The following is a 25555-nucleotide window of genomic DNA, read 5'->3' as shown; positions in this document are numbered from 1 at the left end:
CTTCCCAGCAGCGGATCCCCCTGCGCCTCGACTCCCACTGGAACCAAGCGAGGGCCCCTGCCTCGAAGCACAATGTGGCTGACTCGATCTTCTCGTCCTCCGACAGCTGGTTGACCGTGAAGTATCTTTCCGCCCTGAAAATCCAGTTGTCTGGATTGTCTCCTTCGAAGGTAGGCATTTCCAGCCGCCTACCTCTCCCCTCCGGTCGCCATGCAGTGTCCATGCTTCCTTCCATTCTGTGACTCATACCCCCTCCTGGTGTCACTTCGGAATCTGGGGTCAAATCCGGTAGCCAGTCGTTCCCATGAGCCTTAGCCTTCCGCTCCCGTTCCTGTTCGTCCCACCTTGTGCGCATGATAGCGAACTGCTCCAGCATCTCGGCTACGTTCCGATTTATGGTTTGAACCTCTCCCCTCATCGTGTCAACCTTCCCCTCCAGGTCCCCCACTCTCTCGGTTAAGTTTACCATGATGATCGAAGATGCTCTGATACCAAAATGTTGGAATCCAACCGATAGGAAGGATCTCCAATGGATGAAATGGATTGAATTGCACTTCAGAATTGGAATTACAGAAATTAAAGGTAAGTACAGAAGCAACTGGGCATTCGAGAGGCCCAGAACTCTCCTACAATTACTCCAAATTCTTCACACCCTCTACCTCTCCTCCTACCCCTTTTATATGTTGTTATTCTCCTCTCTCTCCTGCATAACCGTATTTGGTTATGCAGGCGTGTCTGCTGGTTTGTTACACAAACCAGCCAAATGTCTATCCTATCCCTCGCGCACATGCTAGTCGAAGCTTCCTCTAGCTGTATTTCCAACTCCCTTCAGCTGCTTGTGACGCCTAGAGTAAGTATGCAAAACCGGGGGCCTAACAGCGTCCAAGGCCATCTCATGAAGGTGTGCCTACCCCGCTGCTTGTCCCATTGAAGTAGGATATAACATCTTCATAGTGGGGCGAATCTGCTCAACCAACCCACTGATGAAGCTTAATACAAAATGATTACCACCAACACCACGATTCAAATTGTCTACCTCTGTCTCCACTCTTTCTCCTATCTCCCCTTGATCATTAGGCCTCTGCCTCGCTCTCGGCATCATAAGAATTAGCATCGATGAAGTCCGGGGGGAAGTCAATCAGTAGGCTACCATGAGGCTACCGAGCAAAGATGCTCAAGGCAACACTTAATTGTTGGTTTAATTGCTGGCTTAATGCAGCAAACTTCTCCATGATTCCATTATTGGCCCAATCAATATTGGCTGTATAACCAACAAATTTCACCCGTATTCCACTAACGGCCCTATCCAAATTGGTCGTGTACTCCAATCGGTTTTGGCTGATCTCCTCCTGCGTGTTTCTGATGCCCAATTCCAAAATATCCATGCAATCCTCTACTTGCTCTCAGTTTTGACGCATCTCAACTTCCATGGCATCTGACCGGGATTCCGTCTGCTTCGCTCGTGTACGTTTAACCATAACTGCAACTCCAACAGGTCGCCGACTCTAATACCAAATGTCAGATCTCGGATCTGACAGAGAGGTTTTTCCGTAATTGAGGAAGAACTAAGAATAGGTGGGAAGAGAGAATTCGAGAAAGAGAGGGAAAGAAGATAGGAAAGAGAAAGAGAGAATAAGTGGGAAAGGAATTGTGGAATAATCCTCACATGTCCCTCATCCTTGTGCCAGCTTCTTATTTATAGGAGAATTACATCTCTAGAGACTTACCTAACTAACTCTTTTAGCCGTTATGGCCTAATGGCCATGTGCGTTTGGAGTACTACTAGCCTTAGTATTTCTACTAATTACAATTGGGTCCTGCCACTAATTACAATCATGCCCCGGCTGTGACAATGCATTACTATATTGTACTTTAGGTTGCTGAGAATAGTTGTACTTCTCAATTAGATAGGTTGGAACAACCTAAAATAGGCTAAGGTAGTTAGAGAATGTATGTTTGAATTGATAATTGAATTCAATCATTTCCCTCTCATTGATTTTCTCTCAATTTCCCCTGGTCCCTCTCTCGATCCCTCTAACTTCTCTCTAATCTCTCCCTTTCTCTATTCTGTCTACAACTCTCCCTCATTTTAGTCTATTATCTCCCTCATTTCTATTCAATTCTCCCTCCAATCCTTGTGTTCTTGGTCTAAATTACCTCGGATTCTTCTAATTTCCAATCCAAACCTTGGGCTAAACCCTAGGTACATGACAATGTGTTAGGGGTTTGTGTTAGGGTGCTCTATTTGCCAAAAAATGCAAGCACGAGCAGGTCCCATGTCTTGGTTTGCTTCGGCCCTTAGAGATACCATAACAAGCATGGCAACAAATCTCCATGGGAATTCACATCAATGACTGGAGGCACAAAAACTCTCTCACTAGTAAACTCTCTCCCAATTCCACCCATGGAATAGGCAGCGACGACAATGATGACAGCAAGCAGGGCTTCCAAGTGGCGAACTCTCAAAGAAAGGAGATCCCAACACGTGCCAGGCGGCTTTCGTTGGTGAGGCCGTACGAAAAAACAAGGCCTCCTCTTGGCCAAAGTGTTGGGGAAACCACCAAGCAACCCCTCACCACTGTTCGTTTCAAAGAACGGGTAGCCGAGAAGGAAGATGGACAGAAGGGCAGAGAAAGAACAAGAAGTGTCAAGGAAAATAATGCACTAGCGCCTTGTTTGGAAAGTTCTAGCATATCCGATGACCATTTAGTGCAGATAGGTGCTGGGGGGCATCAAGAAAATGATGAGGCTCAGGAGGATATAACGACTCTAAGGGCTAGAAAAAAATACCAGATCTGATGAGGAGGATACATGAAATCCGAACAGCAAGGTAACGTTTAATGAAGCTGGAATCGTGATTGATTAATGAGGGCTCTGAGAATGGGAGTAAGCTCATGCTTGAGGAAGGTGAATTGTTGGATGAGGAGCTTAACTTTCGCGACATTCCAGCATTGAAGAATGGTATTCCCAGAAGAAGCGATATGGAAGAGTTGTCTTCGTCCATGATGGTCGGTCGGGACTCCAAATCCTCGTCGCCATGAGCTTTGTCACCAGCAAGAACGTCGCCTCAAACAGTAGGTGAGGTCAGCATGCAGATCTCACATGGTGGGGTGGATCAGTCCGGTGGAGAGAATATTAAAGGCAGTGACAGTGGGGACGAGACCATGGAGGACGAGAACCGGAAGGAAGCTTGGACTCCCCTTCTTCGTTCAGGGACGTGGAACGCCAGTGATGGTCCAACTAGGAGCCTGGAAAGGCATCAGGTGGTGGTGCTGACGGCGGCAGAAGCTTCTTTGACGGATGCCGAACTTGGCGAGGCAGAACCTGATGACTTGGGCAACCAAGAAAATACATACCGTTTCCAGCATAGGTCCATGCTTCAAAGTGTTGAGCAATCGCTTCATGATCGGGAGATTTCCTGAGATCTTCACGTGATGGAAGGGAGAAGGAGATCATTTGAGGTTGAAGCAGGTGGGCCAATTTCTGATGGTGATGGGCTTCACCTGCGAGTGGGCTCTGGTCTTGATTTAGGTAAGTGGGCTCTAGAACATGGCCAGCATAAATTAAAGGGTAAAGCCCAGCACACTTATGGGACAAAGCAGCAAGCCCATGGGTCTTTTATTAGTAAACAACAACCATCTTTTTTGAATAAGCCCAAGCCCACTCATTTGGTTGCTTCCATACAGCCGAATAAATCATGGGCGGATATAACTGAAGATCGGGTTCACCGTGCTCCCACGCGCCTTGATTATTTCCCACCTTCAGGTACGCTTTTGGATATTCCCCTTGTTCAGTTACCTAGTGACATAATTGAAGAATGCACATAATTTTGGAAGAATACTCTTGTAGGATATTTCATAGAAAAGTGACTTCCTTTTCCGGTTGTTCAAAATATTGCAAAAAAAAATGTGGCAACACTATGGTTTCATTGAGGTACTCTCTAATAATTGCGGTTTTTTCTTCTTTCGCTTTGATTCTTTAGACAATATGCTTAAAATCTTTGATGCAGGTCCTTGTCATTTTGCGGGTCGTCCTGTCATTTCAAAATGCTAGGAGCCGAGCATCAATATCTCTAGAGAGTCCCACACATCGGTTCCAATATGGATTAAACTCCATAATCCCCCTCTTGAAGGATGGTCCCTTAAAGGTATTTCCGTTATTGTGATGACGTCCACAACAGACGCCCCCGCCTGGCGGCCCCACACCACAGAGGGGGATGTAAATCAGGACCCGAGCTCCCTAGGTTTCGATCTGGGAGCACCCACTTTGTGGCACCTCCTTCATGATCGCCAGAGCCACTTGGGCTAGCCCCTGGGGGTAGGTATTTTCGTTATTGCTAGTTCAATAGGTCGACCCTTGTACGTTGATCCTATGATTGAGGAAAGAACTAGATTGGGGTTTGCCAGAGTGTGTGTTGAGGTGAGTGTCAATTCCAGCTTCCCCAAATTTATTGATGTTCAACAAGGAATTGATGATCTCACAGGTGAACCTAGGATATCTCGACTACCTATTGAATATCAATGGATGCCATCCGTGTGTTCCCACTATAAGGTTTTTGGTCACCCTATCTCTCGGTGTCCGACTCAACCTCAGCTAAAAGGGAGTGAACCTAGAGTCTTGTATTCGAAGAAGAATGATCAGAATCCCAGGAACACTGAACATAATTAGAATGAATGTGATTGTGAAGGTTTTATTATGGTTCGCGGAAAGAAAGGAAAAACTAATGAGAGAAAGGATAAGGCAATTGTTAGGGAGGAGGAGGTAGGGCTATCTTCTAGACCCTTAGAACCTGACTATTTCTCTATGAATATGGTGGATTGCCTTGAGTATCATACCGTTACGGTTCCTTATGACCCTAATGATATTGACGATCAAATAATAAAAAACAATAAATATGGTGTCTTAGGTGAAAATGAAAAGGATAAGGATAAGGACGACCCTTCCCCCACAGAGTCTCAGGGAGAGGCTGCCGAGAGGGACGACCCGAGGGACTCTAATGCTAGAGAGACTCAGGGTGATGACGACTCGAAGTTTGATAGGGTGACGAGTACAAGCTCGGCAGGGAGTAGGCCGAGAACAAGAGCTCAAGAAAAAAGGGAGAGGAAGAAGAACAGAGAGCGGGGTGGGAAGCATCAGGGGTCCAAGAGCCTGGACCCTAACCTTCAAGAGTGTTAATGATGCAGATTGCTGCATGGAATGTGAGGGGTCTGAATCTGTCCCCTAAGCAATGGGAGGTTCGGTTTCTTATCTCTCAATATAAGTTGTCTTTAGCTTCCATTTTAGAGTCTCGGGTGCGAGAAAGGCAAGCTAGGGAAATTTCTCAAGCTATTATGCCCTCCTAGAAATGGATTTTCAATTACAACATGAATGATGGAGGTCGGATTTGGATTGGTTATGATCTGTCAGCCATAAATTTAGTTGTTTTGAGTAGGTCGGACCAATTCGTTCACGTCAGAGTAACCAGTCTAGATATTTTCATCCCTTTCTTCCTGTCTTGTATTTATGCTCAGAATGAAGAAGTGGACCAAGCTCACCTATGGAACTCTCTGAGAGGTGTGGGGTTGTCTGTGGTTAACGACCCTTGGATCCTCCTTGGTAATTTTAATATCTGTCGTAATAGTTCTGAGACGAGACATGGGAACACCTTTCTGTCTTTGGGTATGCGTGGATTTAATAGGTTTCTTTCCTCGATTTCTCTTCAGGATCTAGACTTTAGTGGTCCAAAGCTGATGTGGAACAACAAGAGGTCTAGTGCGGAGTGCATTTTCCGGAAGCTAGACAGAGCCCTTGTGAATGATGGGTGGCTTGCTAGTTACCTTGAGAGTGAGGCTCTTTTCCTTCAACCGGGAATCTCTAATTATAGCCCCGCCGTGGTTTTCTTATTTAGTACTTCTCGGAATAATGGTAGCCCTTTTAGGTTCCTCAACCACCTTGTCGACCATCCTCTTTTTCTTGAGAAGGTGGCTAACAGTTGGAGCAGGTGGGTTATTGGGGTCCCTATGTTTCGAGTGGTCCAGAAACTCAGGGTGATTAAAGGAGCTATGAAGACTCTTAAAGCTCGGATAAGATGGTTTGCAGAGGGAGATCAGCATTCCCGCTTTTTCTTCCAGTCCATGTTAGCTCGGCGGAATAACCACCATATTTATAGCCTCTAGAAAGAAGATGGATTTGTTGTGGATACTAAAGAGGAAGTGGCGAGTTGTATGGTTTCCTACTTCCAAAACCTTTTTGGTCATAGTGCCCGTTTAGACCTTGTGTCCCCCGAAGAGATTGCCCCTTTTTTCGACAAACGCTTGTCGCAGGGTCAGTGAGGGGGCCTTATTGCTGAGGTCTTAGCAGAGGAAATTCAGGGGGCCTTGTTTAGTATGGGGGATGATAAAGCTCCTAGGTCGGACAAATTTACTTTAAATTCTTCAAGAGGGTTTGGGGGATTGTGGGGCCTAATGTGGTAGAGGCTGTCAGGAGCTTCTTCTCCTCAAGCCGTCTTTTAGGTCATATGAATGCGACTATCATTATTCTGGTTCCTAAGGTCCCTCACCCCGAGTCGCCATCCTAGTTTAGGCCTATTTCTTGTTGTAACGTATTATATAAAGTCATCACTAAGATTTTGGCCAATAGAATCAAACTCGTGTTTTCTGGTCTTGTGAATGAGGCTCAGGCAGCATTCGTGCCTGGGCGCTCGATTGGGGATAACGTCTTGCTCGCCTAGGAGCTCGTGTTCCAATATCACCTTCACAAAGGGCCTCCTCGATGTGCGATGAAAGTGGACCTAGAGAAAGCTTACGACACTGTGGAGTGGGACTTTCTTTTGACTGTCCTTCATCTTATGAATTTCCCTCCGCAATTTTGTAGCTGGATCCGCAAGTGTGTCACTACTCCTCGTTACTCCATTAAAATCAATGGGTAGTTAAACGGTTTCTTCCCTGGTGGTCGGGGCCTTAGGCAAGGGGACTCTCTATCTTCTTATCTCTTCGTCCTTGTAATGCAGATCTTGCATGGCATTGTTAGCCATCAGACGAGGTCTCTAGATTTTCAATTTCACTGGAAATGTGAGCAGACTCGGCTAGTGATGCTCATATTTGCAAACGATCTCCTTTTATTCTCCCAAGGCGATCCTGTTTCAGTGGGTATCTTGAAATCTTGCTTGGAGAGATTCTCTGGTTTGTCTGGCCTCAGGGTCAATGCTTTAAAAAGTGATTGCTTCGTATCTTATAGAGATGAGTCCTTGAGGGAGAATATTTTGATTGTTGCGGGTTTCCAAAGAGGCGTGCTGCCTATGCGATACTTGGGGATGCTTCTTCTTTCCACCAAGTTATCATATGGGGATTGTCGGCCTATCATTGATAATGTTAAGAATAAGATTTGCTCTTGGCAGAGTAGGTTGCTCTCCTTTGGGGGCCGCCTTCAGTTAGCTCAGTCTATTCTTTCCACTATCTATGTGTACTGGGCTTCTATGTTTATCTTGTCGAAACGGGTGATCCATGAGATTGAGCAATTAATTCGTAATTTCTTATGGAGTGGTGATGGAGATGACCCCCATAGAGCTAAAGTGGCTTGGCGGGAGATCTGTTGCCCCAAGGTGCATGGGGGTCTGGGTCTCAAGCCTCTCTATGTCTGGAATCAAGCCCTTGTCGCCAAGCTAATCTGACGTTTGCTCTCAGGCAATAGTGAGTCTTTCTGGGTGAAGTGGGTGCATACCTATCGAGTTAAGGGGGCGTGTTTCTGGCTCCTTAAAGTGCCGTATGCTTGTCCGTGGTATTGGAGGAAGCTGCTCTTCCTCAAGGGAGTTGTGCGTCCTAGAGTGGGGTGGAAAATTGGGGACGGTCGTAGCGTGTTTCTTTGGCATGATCAATGGCACCCTTTGGGTGTGTTTATTGATCGTTTCTCTCGCCAATTGCCTCGGCAATTAGGCATCCATACCTTGGCCAAGGTCTCTGATTTCATTGAAAATGGCTCTTGGAATTGGCCTGGCCTTTTCCCTTGTCTGGTTTACGACCTTATTAGGAACCACCTTCCTAGCTGTAATATCCGAGAACTTCGGGTTAATTGAGAAATAAGAATTTTATTAGAAAAATGGGATTTGAGGAAAATAGGTATCAGAATAGCCCGATAGATTAACCGAAACAACTGTAGGGAGTACCCTGGAGCCGAGATGCCTAAAGATAATCATATAGAATTGTCGAGTATTTCGAGGAATGATTTATGGCATTGAAAGAAATTGGATCAGAAATAGTTTTTGGTACAGCTAAAATACAATTGTAGGATAAGCTGTAAAGTTGAATAATTGTAGGGGTTTCCGAAAAGTCAACGGAACCTCGAGGAAATTCATATTTGGTATGTAGAGCAACCCTTCAGTGGTTTTTGGAAGAAACAAAAGGGTTTTCGGGCAAAACAAAAATTTGGGCCAAAGTGCAATTTTTCAAATTTGCCGGAAGGAGGTTGAGATGACGACTTTTTGGAATCTTCAAGGGTGAAATGGAAGTTTTAGGATTTGAGGGTCGTGATGGCAATTATGGAAAGTTCATGAGCTTTGTGAAAATGGGCCAAGTTATAAAACACAAAATAAGTGGGGTGAAAGTATAATTTTCCAAACTTGTGGAAGGAGCAACCTGCCATGGATGACCAGCAGCTTCTGGTCGCTGACCAACGCCTATTGACCATGGGGAATCGAGCAAACCGGGTCGGGGATGCATCAGGGTCGGGTCTGAGCCGACAATCGGGCACGAGGTGGTCAGATTTGGAAGATTTTTGACCAAGTTCTTAGCCGAATTTGGGAAGTTTCAAAAGTCATCATTTCGGTCGGTTTTTGATCAAATTAGGTTGATCCAAGGGCTGTAAAAGCCTCAGAGGAGTCGATTTTATCAGCCTTGAGCGTTTGGAAGCTCGGGGTCACCTATAAATAGAAATGGCTGAATGCTTTGAAGAAATTAATTTTGTAAATCTGTGAGTTTGTGAATAAATTGGGAGAATCGGATAAAGGGCTTTTGTTGCCCATGTCCAGAGAAGCAATTCTGGAAATTTTGAGCCATTTTGGTTGAGAGATGAGGGAGATCTGAAGCCTCGTCGAAAAAACGACATTAGCCGGAAAAAGAGCTCGAGCAGTTTGAAATTGGCTCCGTTCGAGGGATTTTAAGCTATTATCCGGTAGAGGGAGAAAAGAGGAAGCTGTAGGTTCAAACGGGAGGCAAAACGAAGTTCTGATGGAGGAGATATGGCCAAAAAATCAGGCGGGTCTCGAGCTGCCGACGTGCTGGAGGAAGAAGACTATCGGTGCGTGCGGTGCACGCGCCAACTGGGCCCCGCGAATGGGGGCGCATGAGGGCACGTCTGAGCTCAGAAAAATGTGAAAAAATTCATAAATTCCTCTAAAATTGAGCTTTAGAGGCCTGTGCAAAAAGTTTTGGATTTGGACTTTTCGGTGTCTCGGTTTTCGCATCGAACAACCTTGTTTTGCATGAAAACGCAGCATCCGGGTAAGTTCAGTAATTTTCTCTTGAAGTTATTTGGATATTATGATTTGTTGTGAAGAAAGATTGGAGAAAATAGTTTGGGAGATATTTATTTGGAATTTTAGAGGCGAAAATAGGAGAAAAATGGAGAAAATGAAGAAATTGTGAGAAAAATAGGTTTTTGATGATTATATGTTGATTAGGGTGCTTTGAGGTTTAAGGTGAAGTGATTTGTGTGAATTTTGAGATTGGGATGAAAATCGATGTCGGGCATGCAAACCGAGGCAGTGCGCGTTTTTCAAGGTATCGTGAATTTTGTCAAAGGTGTGAGTTTCAACCCCAAAAACTTTGGTTTGATTCTCCTAAACTTGATTTGACTCCATGCTAAGGTTTTGTTGTATGTGAATGGTTTTTACTTGTGATGGTTGTTTTCATTAGGTTTGTCCCGAAATGTTTTATGCTTGTGCATTGAATTTTGTGTAATAAATTGTATACAAAAAATGTTGTTTCATATGATGTATCGAATTATGTTTTGTGGCATTGGCGTGTTTTTGTGTTCGAATGTCAACCTAGGATGCTGCCCCGATAGTGTAGCCGTAATTCCCCAAGAGTACTAATGGAAACGAAGGGTGTTCCGTATCGGGTTGGGTGGCCAAGGAAGTTACACTAGGGTGACGGGTTGTACATATGGGATGTGTTGTCAAGTTATGATGTGGCACTTGAAGTGATAGCACTAGGGAAGCATGCCAAGGGAAAATACCCATTTGTGACTGGGGCTGAGAATGGACACCACCCTTGTGAATCGACAAATGGCGGGGCTGAGAGTGGACACCAACCCGGACCGACTTAAGTGGCAGGGCTGCGAGTGGACACCATCCAGGAGGCCTTTGAGCGGTAGTATTGTTTCTGAGGTGGACATGGATTCCCATGATGGTGTTGATCATCATTTGACCAGGATTTGTGTTGACGTGCTCCAGAAGCTTCTGAGTGGGAACGTAATGATGATGGGGTCATTCCTGGGTTCATGCATTGACGTTGCTCCCTCTTAAGCTGGGACTGTGTTTGGCCAATGTGTCGATGTGGTTGTGTTGCCTTTAGAAAGATTATATTTTCCCCGGTTAGGGTTAAGTGTTGTGTGGGATTCTCTTGAGCCGGGTTTTGTTTCTGTTGTTTCATGTCTTGCGTATATTCATGAAAATGTTTTTGAGCTCTTACTTAGATGATTCACTATCTAATTTTTGGATTTTGTCCCTAGAATATTCAACGTTTCAGGTGAACGCAGCAATGCAAAATGGAAAGGAATTGCCGAGGATTGACGACAACTTGTAGGTGGATCGTAGAATGTCTTTGGGATTATGATGTATTTTATTTGGATGATATGATGTTAAACGATGGTACGATTTTGAGGTTATGAAGGAAATGATTTCGGTGATGTACCATGTCAGGTTTCGATTTAGCTTTCGCATTTATGATGATATTGCCTGTCTTAGCCTGATGATTCTAGTTTGATGTGCTGAGAAGGTAATCGGGATTGTCGGGGAAGTTATGGATTTAAGTATGGTGTAGTGGAAATGCATGTCTAGGAAAGTTCTGTCTAAGGAAAGACTTGGTATTTAAGTGTCTCTTTGTGACCCACCTCTCTTTCCTGGGAACTTACCTAGTGTACTATTCACGTACAGATGTTATGTATTTGTGGAAAAAATATGTACCCCTGAAATCCATGATGATGTTTATTTATTCCGCATTAACACCCCTTAGATGGAGCAGGGTGTTACACTAGCCTTCCTCGCTTTCAAAGTAGGGACGAGAATTTTTGGCTCCCGGCTACGAATGGTGTTTTTTCAGTTAGGGCTGCGCTTAAGGACTTTCAGGAGCAGCGTCCCCAGGTTCCTTGGCATAGGCTCGTGTGGTCGTCGGAGTGTATTCGAGCTAATTCTTTTATTCTGTGGTTAGCGATTGGGGAGCGTCTTTCTACACTTGATCGTATTAACCTTTTTTTGTCTTTTCCGAATAGATGTTTCCTTTGCAGGATGAATACGGAAATGCATAGTCACCTTTTTTTCGAGTGCCGTTATTCCAGAGAGGTGCTAACATGCTTCTGCAAATCAAATAAAATCAATTGGCCTTGGCGTTGATGGGAATTATAATTCAGTTTCAGTGAATTGTTTCTTTGGGTTTCTATCAATTTGGTATCAAAGCCCTGTGATCCTAATGGTGAACTTAACGAATCGAGTTGGAGATTTAGAGACGAGACTGGATAGCGTACAACTGAGCGTGGACGCCATGAAGAATGAATCGAACGCTATGAGAAGTGAGGTTCGGTCAGTGGAGAAGAACATTACTTCCCTGCTGGAACAGTTTGAATGGATGAGAGCGAGGTGGAAGGAACAACAGCTAGAGAGGAAGAACAAGGAAAAGTTGGGAGAACAATCACTGAGGGTAGGTGATTTGGAGGCAACAGCCGAGGCAGGTGGGAGGCGAGCTGAAACGGAGGGGTTCAAGGGAGGCTGGCGACCAAAATCGCGCGGATGTCGGCTGGAAATGCCGTTCTTCGATGGAGGTGACCTAGATGGCTGGATTTTCAGGGCCGAGAGATACTTCTCGGTGAACGGGTTGACTGATATGGAGAAGGTGGATACAACAGCTGTATGTTTGAAAGGACTTGCCCTCTCGTGGTTTTAGTGGGAAGAAAAACGGTGAAGAATGAGGACTTGGGAGGATTTCAAGCTGCTACTGCGAAGCCGATTTCGACCCACTCAAGAAGGGTCGGTAGAGGAGCGTTTTTTAGCTCTTCGGCAGAGAGGCTCCGTCTCAAATTACCACCAGAACTTTGAGTCATTGGCCGTGCCTTTGGAAGAGTTGCCTGAAGCCGTGCTAGAAGGGCATTTCATAAACGCTCTCAACCCGGAGATCAAGGCTGAGTTGAGGGTGTTGAGGCCAAGGAGTTTGGAGCAAATGATGGACCTGGCGCAGCGTATAGAAGAGAGGAACTTAGTGCTTCGGGGAAATTTGGCCGGGACGACTTCGAGTAGAGGCCAATCCACTTCACTCTCCCTTTCAAATTACCAGTGCGGGGTTCCTCAGTCCCATGCGCAGCCAACCTCTAAACAGGTTGCTATGAACTCCCCTTATCCATATAGGCCCCAAAACAACGGGAGGGTGGGTAATTAGCCTTGGAAACGACTTAGTGAGGCCAAATGGAAGTCCAAACGAGATAAGGGCTTATGTTTTTTGTGTGATGAGAAGTATATGATAGGCCACAAGTGTAAGAATAAGGAGTTGCAGGTGATAATGATATATGATGAAGAAGTAGAGGAGGAGGAACAGTGGGTAGAGGAAGAAGAAGACAACTAGTGCATTAGCCGAAAGAGGGAGGCAATAGGGGAACTAGCTCAAGGGGGTGAGGCCATTGAGCTGTCCATAAATTTTGTGGTAGGATTGACAGCACCCGAAACAATGAAGATAAAAGGGGAGATAGAGCAGCAGTTGGTTGTGGTCCTTATTAATGGAGGAGCAACCCATAACTTTATTTCTGTGGAGTTGGTGCAGCTGTTGACAGGTTGCTGTGAACTCCCCCTATCCATATAGGCCCCAAAACAGCGGGAGGGTGGGTAATCAGCCTTGGAAACGGCTTAGTGAGGCCAAATGGAAGTCCAAGCGAGATAAGGGCTTATGTTTTAGGTGTGATGATAAGTATATGATAGGCCACAAGTGTAAGAATAAGGAGCTGCAAGTGATGATGATATATGATGAAGAAGTAAAGGAGGAGGAACAGTGGGTAGAGGAGGAAGAAGACAACCAGTGCATTAGCCGAAAGAGGGAGGTAGTAGGGGAACCAACCCAAGGGGGTGAGGCCATTGAGCTGTCCATAAATTTTGTGGTAAGATTGACAACACCCCAAACAATGAAGATAAAAGGGGAGATAGAGCAGCAGCCGGTTGTGGTCCTTATTGATAGAGGAGTAACCCATAACTTTATTTTTGTGGAGTTAGTGCAGCTGTTGGGCCTAATCAGGGAGGAAACAACAGGGTATGGTGTGATTATGGGGACGGGAATGGCAGTTCAAGGGGCTGAAATTTGCAAGGGAGTGAAGCTTCAGCTCCAAAATTTGCAGATTGTGGAAGATTTCTTACCCTTGGAGTTAGGAAGCTCGGATGTTATTCTGGGAGTGAAGTGGCTAGCAGTGGTGGGCAAGATGAATGTGGATTGGAAAACTCTCACCATGAAGTTTCAAGTAGGAGGCATGGCTGTAACTTTGCAGGGGGATCCTAGCTTGAGCAAGACATTGGTATCTTTAAAAGCTATGGTGAAAGCATTTAAGGAGAAGGGGGAAGGGATGCTGCTGGAATTGGGGACATTAGCAGCTGAGATTGAAGAAGACAAGAGGGCAGTTCCAAAATTATTGAAAGGGGCATTGGCTGAATTTGGATGGGTGTTTACTGTGGCGGAAGGGTTGCCACCTAGCAGGGAAAGAGACCATGCCATAAACCTAATTTCGGGATCCTCATCGGTGAGTGTAAGACCCTATCATTATCCTTATTTACAAAAGAATGAGATTGAGAAGTTGGTGGGTGAGATGTTGGCCACTGAAATCATTCAACCTAGTTCCAGCCCATTTTCCAGCCCAGTATTATTGGTTATGAAGAAGGATGGGGGGTGGCGCTTTTGTGTCAATTATAAGGCCTTGAACAAGGTAACGGTTCCAAACAAATTTCCCATTCCAGTAATAGATGAGTTACTTGATGAGTTGCATGGTGCTAGGGTTTTTTCCAAGCTTGACTTAAAATTTGGTTACCACCAGATTAGAGTTAGACTAGAGAATGTTCCAAAGACAGCATTCAGGACTCATGAAGGGCATTATGAGTTCTTAGTGATGCCTTTTGGGTTGATGAATGCTCCGGCCACCTTCCAAGCATTGATGAATGAAATTTTCAGAGATTATTTGAGGCGTTTTGTGTTGGTGTTTTTTGATGATATCTTGGTGTACAGCAGCAATATGGAACAGCATGAACAACACTTAAGATGTGTGTTAAAGGTGTTAGCGGACAACCAACTAGTGGCCAACAGCATGAAGTGTGTGTTTGGGTAGCTGGAAATTGAGTATTTGGGCCATGTTATTTCTTATTTGGGGGTTTCAACTGATAGCAACAAGGTGCAAGCGATGCTAGATTGGCCTACTCCAACAATGGTAAAGGAATTGAGGGGGTTTCTTGGGCCTACGAGGTACTATAAACGCTTTGTGAGAGACTATGGTAAGCTGGCTTGGCCTCTAACGGATAAATTAAAAAAGAACAACTTCTTTTGGGATGTGGCTGCTGAACAGACCATCCAACAATTCAAGGCTAAAATGGTATCCTTACTCGTTTTAGCCTTGCCCGACTTTGAGAAGCCATTCATCATTGAAGCTGATGCCTCGGGGCATGGAATGGGGGCTGTTTTGATGCAAGAACAGAGGCCGATCGCTTATTTCAGCCAAGCGTTCAGTCAGTTGGAGAGGAAGAAATCAGTTTATGAAAGAGAACTCATGGCCATAGTGTTTGCGGTGCAAAAATGGAGGCACTACTTGTTAGGTAGAAATTTTTTTAATAGAACGGATCAAAAAAGCCTCAAGTACTTGATGGAGTAGCGGGAGGTAAGTCCTGAATATTTGAAATGGATGGTAAAGTTGATGGGATACTAATTTGAGATACATTATCGGGTTGGGATGGAGAATAAGGCGGTTGATGGGCTGTCCAGAATTTATCACACAGCAGCTTTGATGGCTTTGATAGTGCCTAGGGTGGTCCAATTGGAGCAGGTGGCAAGTGAGGTAGACGTTGATGCAGGGCTGCAAAAAATTATCCAGGAGTTACGAGCTGACCCCTCCTCCCATCCTAATTTTTAGCTAGTGGACAAGCATCTCGTCTACAAGGGACGACTTTACTTACCCAAGGGATCTGCACTAATTCTGTTGATACTCCAGGGAGGGCATGATGGGAGCGTGGGAGGTCATTCGGGGTTTTTAAAAACTTACAGAAAGGTGTTGGCGAATGTCTATTGGTCGGGTATGAAGAAAGATGTGTATCAGTATGTAAGTGAGTGTTCGACTTGTCAACAAAACAAATATATAACCTTGTCATTGGGGGTACTGTTACAGCCACTGCCAATTCCTAACTAGATTTGGGACGACATCGCCATGGACTTTATTGAAGGACTCCCAAAATCTAACAAGGTGGACTCGATCTTGGTCGTGGTGGATCAATTTAGCAAGTATGGGTATTTTATTGGCCTTAAACATTCATTTACAGCTAGGGATGTGGCTGGAACTTTTATCAGGGAAGTGGTGAGGCTCCATGGAGTTCCTAGGTCCATTGTGTCGAATAGAGACAAAATTTTTATGAGTAGATTTTGGGAAGAGATTTTTCGGCTACAGGGCACCAAACTCAAAAGAAGTACAACTTATCATCCACAAATGGATGGGCAAACCGAGGTACTCAACCGGACTTTGGAGACCTACTTAAGATGTTTTGCTTCCTCCAAACCGAAGGCATGGTTCACTTGGTTACTTTGGGCTGAATTATGGTACAATACCTCTTATCACACAGCTACCAAGTTAACCCCCTTTCAAGTGGTGTATGGGAGGGAACCACCTCCCTTAGTGCGGTTTGAGAAGGGAATTACCCTTATCTTGATGGTGGAGCAGCAGATGATTGAAAGGGATGTAATCCTAGATGAATTGAAGGCACAACTATTGAGGGCATAGACAGTAATGAAGAAGAGAGCAGATAGGGAAAGAAGAGAAGTGAAGTTCCAGGTTCACTTGACTTATCAAAGAAGGTCCAAGGGACAGCGACCAGGGGCAGAGGTGTAAATAAGCTGACCGGCATAACAGCCAGCCATGTGCGTAAGGGGTAGAGTGGGGAATCGCTAGTGTAACAACCCAGCTATTGCATAACAGAATTGGGTTAAGGTGCCGAGTAGGGAATATGTAGGGGGGGTTAGAGAGAGGGGATATGCTGGTATTGAGTCTTGGGGAGAGATAAGGGCCTCTCGAATGCCCAGATTTTCTTGTAATCGCATTGAAGTGGGAATTATAATTCAGTTGCAGTGAATTGTTCCTTTGGGTTTCTATCACGCAATAATAGGTGCTTTCGTGATTAGGAGAGATCTGCCTCTCAGTTGGCTCATCAGATTCATTGCGCTATGAGGGCCCGCTTGATGACTCTCTGATTCAGACCGTCTATTCAGAGTTATGCTTCGTCATGTTTGGCAGTTTCCGAGGGACTAGGTTTTCCCTCCCATTGAGTTGCTCCCATTGAGTTGCTGCTTACTTGCTGTTGGGAGTTGGCTTCTGTGATCCTAGTCTCTCTTGTTCAGCGTCAGTTCCTCCAGTGCCTTGTGTTCGATGCAGCCTCTCCAGTTGGGGCTCGCTTCGTTTTTAGTTTTCCTGCTTGTGATTGGTGCAGCAGGCTTGTTCTTGTTGCTTTCGATCACACCCAGGCTTTTGTTTATTTTCTGTACATAATGTCTTTTATTTTGCTTGTTCTTATGTTTTTCTTATCTTAGTTTATTTTTTTTTCTTTTGGCCTAGAGGGTGATCGTTGTTGTGTTCTTGCCCCTGGGTTTTTGGTTGGTCCGGGTATGCCTTGGCCTTGGTTTGTATCCAATTCGGCATTGGTTTTTTGTTTTATGAATCTCTCACTTACAGAAAAAAAGACAATGTGTCAAGATCCTAGGGTTTAGAAGGGAGAACTCAAAGAATCCGATAGACTTAGGACAGGGAACAGAGAGAATTGGAGGGAGATAACGGACAAAATGGAGGAGAAAATGCAGTTAGAACAAAACAAAAGAGAGAGAAACGAGAGAGATCAGACTTGAGTGAGAAATCTGAGATTCAATTATCATTCATCTATATCTGTTCGCTAACTCATCTAGCCCATTTATAGGCAGTTACTGAAAGGTACAATCATGAATAGCAACCTAGAGTACAATAGTACAATATAGTAAATGCATTTAAACTAACTACTATTATATTTAAAATTAGCGTTGGAGATCCTTGGGATCGTGACACCATGGACAAACGGACTTATGGAGTCAAAAGCAATAAAAGGTGGTATTTAGCTATTCCTCTGTAGTTGGCACCTGTTTTACTTGAAATGCTGATCATTTCAGTATGTGGAATGAAAAAAACCTGATTTTCCATGTATTCTATAATGAAGTACAGTAGGGTACGTCAAATTTCTTTAAATTGCATTATAGGAATGTAAGATACTTCCATTCCAATTTTCTTTAGTAGTTGGACATTAAATATAACAATAAATGCAGTCTATGTTTCACCCAAATTGTTCTTGTACAATCATATTTTAGCTTGTCATTTTTTTATGTTAAAACTGCACCTTCCATGAATTTAATTATATTATGTTTGATTTTCCCCCCTCTTAAGGGAACCTTCAAGAAAATGAATATGAAAGATGTAAGTGAAAGCTTTGGGCGCTTAAGTGTCAGCTCGTGGAGGATCTGACTAAAATTCTTGATCAATAGAAGGATCAAGAGAGAAATGGGAGAAACCAGAGAGGTTTAGAGAGAGAAGAAGATAGAAAAGAGAGAGGGGGAGAGAGAGAGAGAGAGAAATCAGAAATTTCAGAGAATATTCATTTATAACGGTGAGGAGTGATCAGCTTGTATGTATAGTTGATCCTAACCTCCCCCATGTGCAGGTAACTGCTTACATGTGCTGGGAATGTACAAGCTGCTAAATGCAGCAACAAACTAAGTACAACCCCCCTACTACATACTTTCTAATATACTACTTTCTTCCTCTAATATATTCTAATTACAGTAATTTCCCCCAATCTCGCTGGTACATGACATTAAGTTCATTTGGTCTGCAAGTATAAATTTGGAATGGAGGGCAGGGTTTCCGCCTATAGCTGTAGGCTCCCTTACACTGTCACTAGTATTGGGAATGGAGGACAGGGTTGAGCTCACTGGTTGTGCTCCCGCTGGGTTCTTGAGAAGTGATACATGGAATACTGGGTGGATGTTGGAGTCCTCCGGTAGCTGTAGCTAGTAGGCTACATTTCCCACCTTGGCTATAATTGGGAATGGACCATAGAACCTTGGGTTTAGCTTTGACCTGAGTTTTTGGAGTAGGGCTTTCAAATGACCCAGTTTGAGCCTCAAATACACCACTTCCCCCACCTGAAATTCTCTCTCACTCCTTTTATCTGCAAACTGTTTCATACGATTCTTGGAGTTGGCCAATTCAGTTTTGAGTACCTTTAAAGCCTGCTACCTTTGTTGTAGGTAGATATCTAGGGCTGCCACTGTAGAGGACTTGCGCAAATCTGGTAGTAAAGGTGGCTTGTAACCATAAAGAGCTTCAAAGGGAGACCTCTTTATGGAACTATGGTGGCTGGAGTTGTACCACCATTGAGCCATTGCAAGCTATTTATGCCAAGTCTTCGGCTTTAGAAAACAGGTGCAACGCAAATACGTCTCCAAGCATTAGTTTACTCTTTTTGTCTAGCCATCCAACTCCGGGTGGTAGGCAGTGGACATGTTGAGTTTGACCCCCAATAATCTCATCAACTCTCTCCACAGTAGGCTGGTAAAAATTGTCTTGGTTAGACACTATATCTTGAGGGGTTCCATGGAATTTTACCACCTTGTCCAAGAATGCTTTAGCTATGTCCTGAGCAGTGTAGGGGTGGGCCAAGCCTATGAAATGGGCATATTTTGTAAACCTATCTACCACTACCATAATGCAATCTCACCCTTCTAATTTGGGAAGTCCCTCAATGAAATCCATTGAGATACTTTCCCAAGGACCTCTTGGAACATCCAAAATCTATAATAGCCTTGAAGTAGCCACTGTTTCTGACTTACACCTTCTATTGTATCACAACTCAACATGAATTCCATCACATACCTCTTCAGCCCTGGCTAATGGAAAAGCTGTTTGACCCTGTGATAGGTATTCGCAATGCCCGAATGTCCTCCTATGAGAGAATCGTGTAATGCTTCTAATATTCTCCTCTTCAGACTCTCATCATTCCCTATCACCAGCTTCCCTTGGCGCCTGATTAGGCCGTTGGTTAAGGTATACTTGGGTCTTGCTGTAGGATCCACCACTAGCTGCTGAAAAAGTTCTTTAGTGTTCTCATTAGCTTCATAACTAGAGATCACTTCCTGATACTAATCTGGAACCACTGTTGTAATTACAGTAGAACTTCCCTCCTCGTAGCACCTAGATAGTGCATCAGTAGCCAGGTTTTCCTTTTCCTTTCTATATTGGATTACATAATCCAATCCCACGAACTTTGTCATTCCTTTCCGCTGCAATTGTATGCAACTTTTGCTATAGCAAAAATTTCAGACTCTCGTGGTCTATTTTGATCTCAAACTTACCCCCCTCTAAGTAATGTCTCTATTTGTCTACATCCACCAATATTGCCAAAAGTTCCTTCTCATAGATGCTCAATCCAAGATGTCAAGGGGCTAGTGCTTGGCTAAGAAAAGCCAATGGCTTGCCCTCTTGTACCAATGCAACCCCAATCCCATTAGCACTAGCATATGTTTCAAGAGTGAACGGCTTATTGAAGTCTAGTAGCCCGAGGATTGGCAATTCACTCATAGCTTATTTGAGCTTGCAAAAGGCCTCCTCTACCTTAGAGTGCCAATTGAATCCATCCTTCTTCAATAATTCTATTAGGGGTCAGCTGATTACTCCATAATCTTTAACAAATCGATTAATCCCATGAAACCCCCAAGGCCCTTAACATTGTGAGGCCTTGGCCAAGCAACCATTACTGCCACCTTGCTAGGGTCAGTACTTACCCTTGCATTGAATATAATATGGCTTAAATACTCCACCTATTTCTATGCAAGGGCACATTTTGACTCCTTAACATACAATTTATTGAGTCTAAGGACCTCAAAGGTGGTCCTCAATTGGTCTAGGTGTTTGGCAAATGAAGGGCTATAAATTAGGATGTCATCAAAAAATACCAGTATGAATTTGCGTGTGTAAGGCTCAAAAATCTAATTCATCAATGCCTGAGAGGTAGCTAGGGCGTTGGTGAGACCAAGGGACATTACTATGAATTCATAGTGCCCTTAGTGGGTTTTGAAGGCTGTTTTAAGAATGTCTTTAGGCGTCATCCGAATTTGATAATAGCCTGATCTAAGGTCTAGCTTGGTAAAAATAGAAGCATGTTTAAGCTCATTAATAAAGTCTTCCACAATGGGTATGGGAAACTTGTTTTTGATGGTTATGGCATTTAGTTGACGATAGTCAACACAAAATCTCCATGAACCATATTTCTTTTTGACAAGTAACATGGGTGATGCAAACGGGCTATGGCTTGGTTGGATGATAAATTTTTGCAACATGTCTTTAATGAACTTTTCAATTTCAATTTTTTGTCTAGGTGGGTAATGGTAGGATCTTACATTAACAGGCTTTGTATTGGGTTTAAGATTGATAGTGTGATCATAGGATCTCTTGGGTGGCAAGGAATTAGGTTCAGCAAAAAGGTCCCTAAACTCAATTAAAAGCATGTTAAGTGAGTCAATTTTATGTACCTTCCACTAGTCTTATGGGTGGCTACTCACAATCACTGCTAATTCCCCATCTTACTCCAAATTTTCCCTTGCTGGCTCCATGGCATGAATGGAGAATAGCTGTGCCACTAAGGAGAACTTGCTCTTGAACATCCTCTGTAGCCTCTTTCCCGAGATCATCTTGCACACTCTTGATTCATGGCTACTTGTTAGGGTCATTCTTCTTCCATCTTTCTCAAAAGTCACCTCTATCTTATTGAAATCGAAGCTAATAGGGCTCACTCCCTTTATCCAGTCCACCCCAAGCACCACATCACAACCCCCCAACTTCAGTAACCTCAAGTTAGCCACAAAATCTTCTCCATTCATCTCCCAACATAGCCCCATGCAGGCAGGCTGACTGACTTAGGACCTTACTACCATTTGCTACTGACACTAAAAGAGGGTGACCTCACACCCTAACTTTCTTGCCATAGCTTCATCCAAGAAACTATGGGTACTCCCACTATCAATAGTACCATTAAGGAGCAATCATGTGCTTTTCCTTCTACCTTAATGATCTTGTTGTTGGCCAACCCTTTTAGTACTCTTCCTTCTCCTTCATCCTCTGAGGGTTCTCTTCCTTCCTCTTCTTCCCCTTCCAACAATAGTAGTTGTCGCTTGCACCTATATCTCGGGAAGTACTTATCTCTACACCTATAACATACCCAACTTCATGCCTCTGTTTTATCAACTTCCCTCCTATTGTGGGAACAGGGGCTATAGGTGGTAATGCTAGGACACCCTTGTTACCGTGCCCCATATCCTTTCCCAACACTCTATTCCCCACTTGCCAAATGCTTGAGCTCAGTCCTTTCATTTGAACCTTCTGCTTTTTCATCAAGGCCTCTATGGTTAGCTCTTGTAATCGAGCACTTTCGGCCGCTTGTTTGACTGTTCGAGGCTGCATCATTTTCACCATTGGTCTCACCTCATCTCCTAGGCCACTAATAAAACTTGATACAAAATAACCTTCACTTAAATGGGGATTGTGCACCATCATTGATGACCTTAGCTCTTCAAACTTGAGCTGGTAGGTCTACACTGTCCCTTCTTGTTTGAGTTTGTTAAACTCTTCAATCACGTCCATCATACTCCTATCTCCAAATCTTTCACATAGTCATCTGCGAATACACTCTAGGGACTACCTTCCTAAACCTTGATCCACCCTTGGAACCAAGCATCTCTTAAGCATCTCCTATGTCATTCAGGTAAGTAGAAGCTAGAGTAATCCTCTGTTGTTCAGGCACTTAGTATAGGGTGAACATTCTTTCACAATGTCTCACCCACCATCTAGGATTCTCCCATCAAAGAGTGGGATCTCTAGTTTTGGTGCAGGAAAACTCTGCTAATTTCGATTAGCTTGAGTTCCTGGCCTCCTTTCTAATGTATTCTCCCCCACAATCTCTGGCTCTTATTCAAACTCCAATGACCCTACTGGTCGGTGTTCCATTCCCACTTCGAGAAGGATTGGCTCCGACCTCTCCCTAAGAGGAAATTCAGCTGAAAGTCTTATCGGTTGTTGAGCTGAAAACATTCTCATGAATCGATGCATCTGCTCCATCATTTGATCCCGCATTTATTCCCGTAACAGAGTGCCTTGTTCCCAGCACTTCTCTCGCCACCTTTCCATTGCTCTGTTAATCCAGGTCTCTACCCTTGTTTCAACAAAGGATTCCAAAGTCCCTAATCGCGTCTGCATATCCGCCATCGCTCTTGTGACTCCATTTGTTTCATTCTTGTTCCATCAGCCAAGGCGATGAATTTCAAGGATCTGGACATCGCCCAAGAGCATTGCTCTGATATCAAATTGTCAGCTTCCGGAGGATCTGACTGGAATTCTCGATCAATAGAAGGATTGAGAGAGAAATGGGAGAAACCAAAGAGGTTTAGGGAGAGAAGAAGATAGAAAAGAGAGAGGGAGAGAGAAATCATAAATTCTAGAGAATATTCATTCATAACGGTGAGGAGTGATCAACTTGTATATATAGCTGATCCTAACCTCCCCATGTGCGGGTAACCGCTTACGAATGTACAAGCTGCCAAATGCAACAACAAACTAAGTACAACCACCCTACTGTATACTTTCTAATAGACTACTTTCTTCCTCTAGTATATTCTAATTACAGTAATTTCCTCCTATCTCGCTGGTACATGACATTAAGTTCATTTGGTCTGCAAGTATAAATTTGGAAATCTCTAGGCATTATCATTTTCTTGGTAACATTGGTTGGAACAATGGTTTAGTTTGTGAACTTTGTTGATTTTATAGAGTATTGTAGTTGAGGAATGTGTAATTATGGCTCTTAGGAGTTGCCCTTTTCATGTGTATATATATATATATCATCATCTTGCTTTTGAGGTGAAACTATAGTTCTGGTCATCTTTTGTCAAGACAAGTCTGTTAGAGTTGTTACTTTTTTTGAATTTTGCAGGTTGGGCTACTAGTTTATATGCTGGTGAATTAGATCGGACCCTTGAATTCTCTTTCTTCAAAGTATTTATTGATCTGACTGAAGCTGGTCATGGTTAGTGTTTTAGTCCCTCCCCAAAGTTCTATCATTTGTTTCTTTCTGTTTTTTGACATAGATTGACATGGATGTAAAGCTTAAATTTCATCTTTTATTTTTTCCTTTTTGATAGAGAGGCAGAGATTTATTTATAAGAAGAAAAGCTACAAGAACACATAAAATACAGATCCCCAAAACAGTTCATCCACCCCAAAACAAAATATCCCCAAAAGATAGAAAAAATACAATCATATGAGCGCTTGGGGAATGAACAGAAGAAGAAAAGTGAATAATCTAACATAAGGTATGGGAACCCGTCAACACCACTGCTTTAGAGGGCTGAAGAAAAGAACAACTGCAAGCCAGCATAAGGAAAAGATAAATCCCTTAATCCATTCCACCAGCCTCATGATTGCCAGGTGGAAGAAATCCAAACCAGAATTATCAGCTCCTTCAAATACAACATGATTTCTTTCTAACCAAATTGTCCATAGGCCATTATAAGAGATCATAAACCAGAACTTTTTTTGAGATTTGTCCACAGAAACAGAGGCCACTTTTCAAATACATCCAATAACCAGAAATTTCATCTTTTACTTCTGTGGAAGTCAATATATAATTTCTCATCTGAGTGATTCTGTGGGTGATATGGGTTTACTCAACTGTGGCAGAGCATGTTGAAGATATTGTGGGGCTGCTGTTCAAATATATTCAACTCTTGCAACAGTCTGGTCCTTGCAAATGGATATTTGATGAGGTATATAGGCACCAGACTTTCATAAAATTTTGATTCTCAGATGTTGGAAATTGCATTCTTGTCCACTTGATGGATCTTGCTGATGCATGCTATCCTTTCAACTGGCTATACTAGTCAAGTATTGGACTGTCATTGAATTTTGTTGCTCTGGTCATGAAAGAAGGAATATACATGTATATGGTTTTCTTAAATGATAATAACACCTGCATTCCATTTGCATAAACAATTGAGGGGATGTTGGGTTTTTTTTATGTTCCTATTAAATAGAATACATGACGGTTATGGTTCATTTTGCTGACCAATATGATACAAAATTTGTAAATTGTGGGGTTATATCCATTTATGTTTATAAATGGGTGGATGCTCCTTTAACAGGCTTATTCTGGGAAAAGGTATACTGAAAGGTATTTCAATTCGTCTCCAAGCTTCTTCATTTTTATTTTTCATAAAAAGGAGTTCACCAGTTCAGTGTAATATTCTTGGAGTTGAGGACAAAAATTGTGCCAGGTTTTCTTTCTTTTGGTTTAGGTCTCTGCCTCGAGCCTGATTACCCTTGGATATCTAACCATTAGAGATTTGCACAAAGTTCATCTTTGCAACTTCTGAAACCATTCTGAGAGTTTGTGTGGGGCAAGTGATGTTGCCATTGGACTGCCACTGGTCTTTGTCACTGTATTCTGTTTTCACACATATCATGCTATGATGTCAGTATCGAGTTGAGTCTTTCCAATCAATATCCTCGTGGCATAAACAGTTCTATTAGAATATGAATAATGCCTAAGTTGCAGCAAAATCAATAAAATCAAGGTGTTAATTGGGCTTTGTCCTCACTTTCATGCATGTTTACAGAATATTTTGTGGTTCAATGAGGTGATCTGAAAACATCCAGCAGTATAGTTTCTTTTGCTATTGCCTTGACCTATATCCATTTTTTTAAATTCTGAATTCTTCTCTCTGTGATTCTAAGATTAATTTTTAATGAAGCTTTCAGCTGTTTGTGAGACAGTCTTCCATTACCAGGACAAAATTCCCCCTGGTGATTACGTGGTTAATGTTGCATCAAATATGCAGGTAATTTAAGTTCTCATTTCTACATTTTCTGCTGAGAGTTGCTTCACCTAAGCTTATCCATGTATTTGCAATACTTTTTTTGTTCTCATGAGTAGAACACCAAGTGTCGGACCAATAAATCCTATATGTAACGACCTATACCCTCGCCAAGTCTATGAAACATGGTGATTAGTGGAAACGGGTTA

General features: G+C 43.3%; 1 protein-coding gene across 1 annotated transcript in view; it reads left to right on the top strand.

The window, feature by feature from the left end:
* Positions 1–25555, top strand: part of LOC127787837 (insulin-degrading enzyme-like 1, peroxisomal) — a 128110-nt gene that overhangs the window by 69464 nt on the left and 33091 nt on the right. The window contains exons 11-13 of the mRNA XM_052315864.1: positions 23468–23560; positions 24214–24299; positions 25284–25370. Coding sequence (XP_052171824.1) covers positions 23468–23560; positions 24214–24299; positions 25284–25370 — 266 coding nt within the window. The remainder of the gene's footprint in view (positions 1–23467; positions 23561–24213; positions 24300–25283; positions 25371–25555) is intronic.

Source organism: Diospyros lotus, chromosome 13 (assembly GCF_014633365.1).
Source record: "Diospyros lotus cultivar Yz01 chromosome 13, ASM1463336v1, whole genome shotgun sequence".
NCBI classification, from domain to species: Eukaryota; Viridiplantae; Streptophyta; class Magnoliopsida; order Ericales; family Ebenaceae; genus Diospyros; species Diospyros lotus.
Note: the sequence above shows the minus strand (reverse complement) of the source record. Positions and strands in the feature narration are given on the sequence as shown.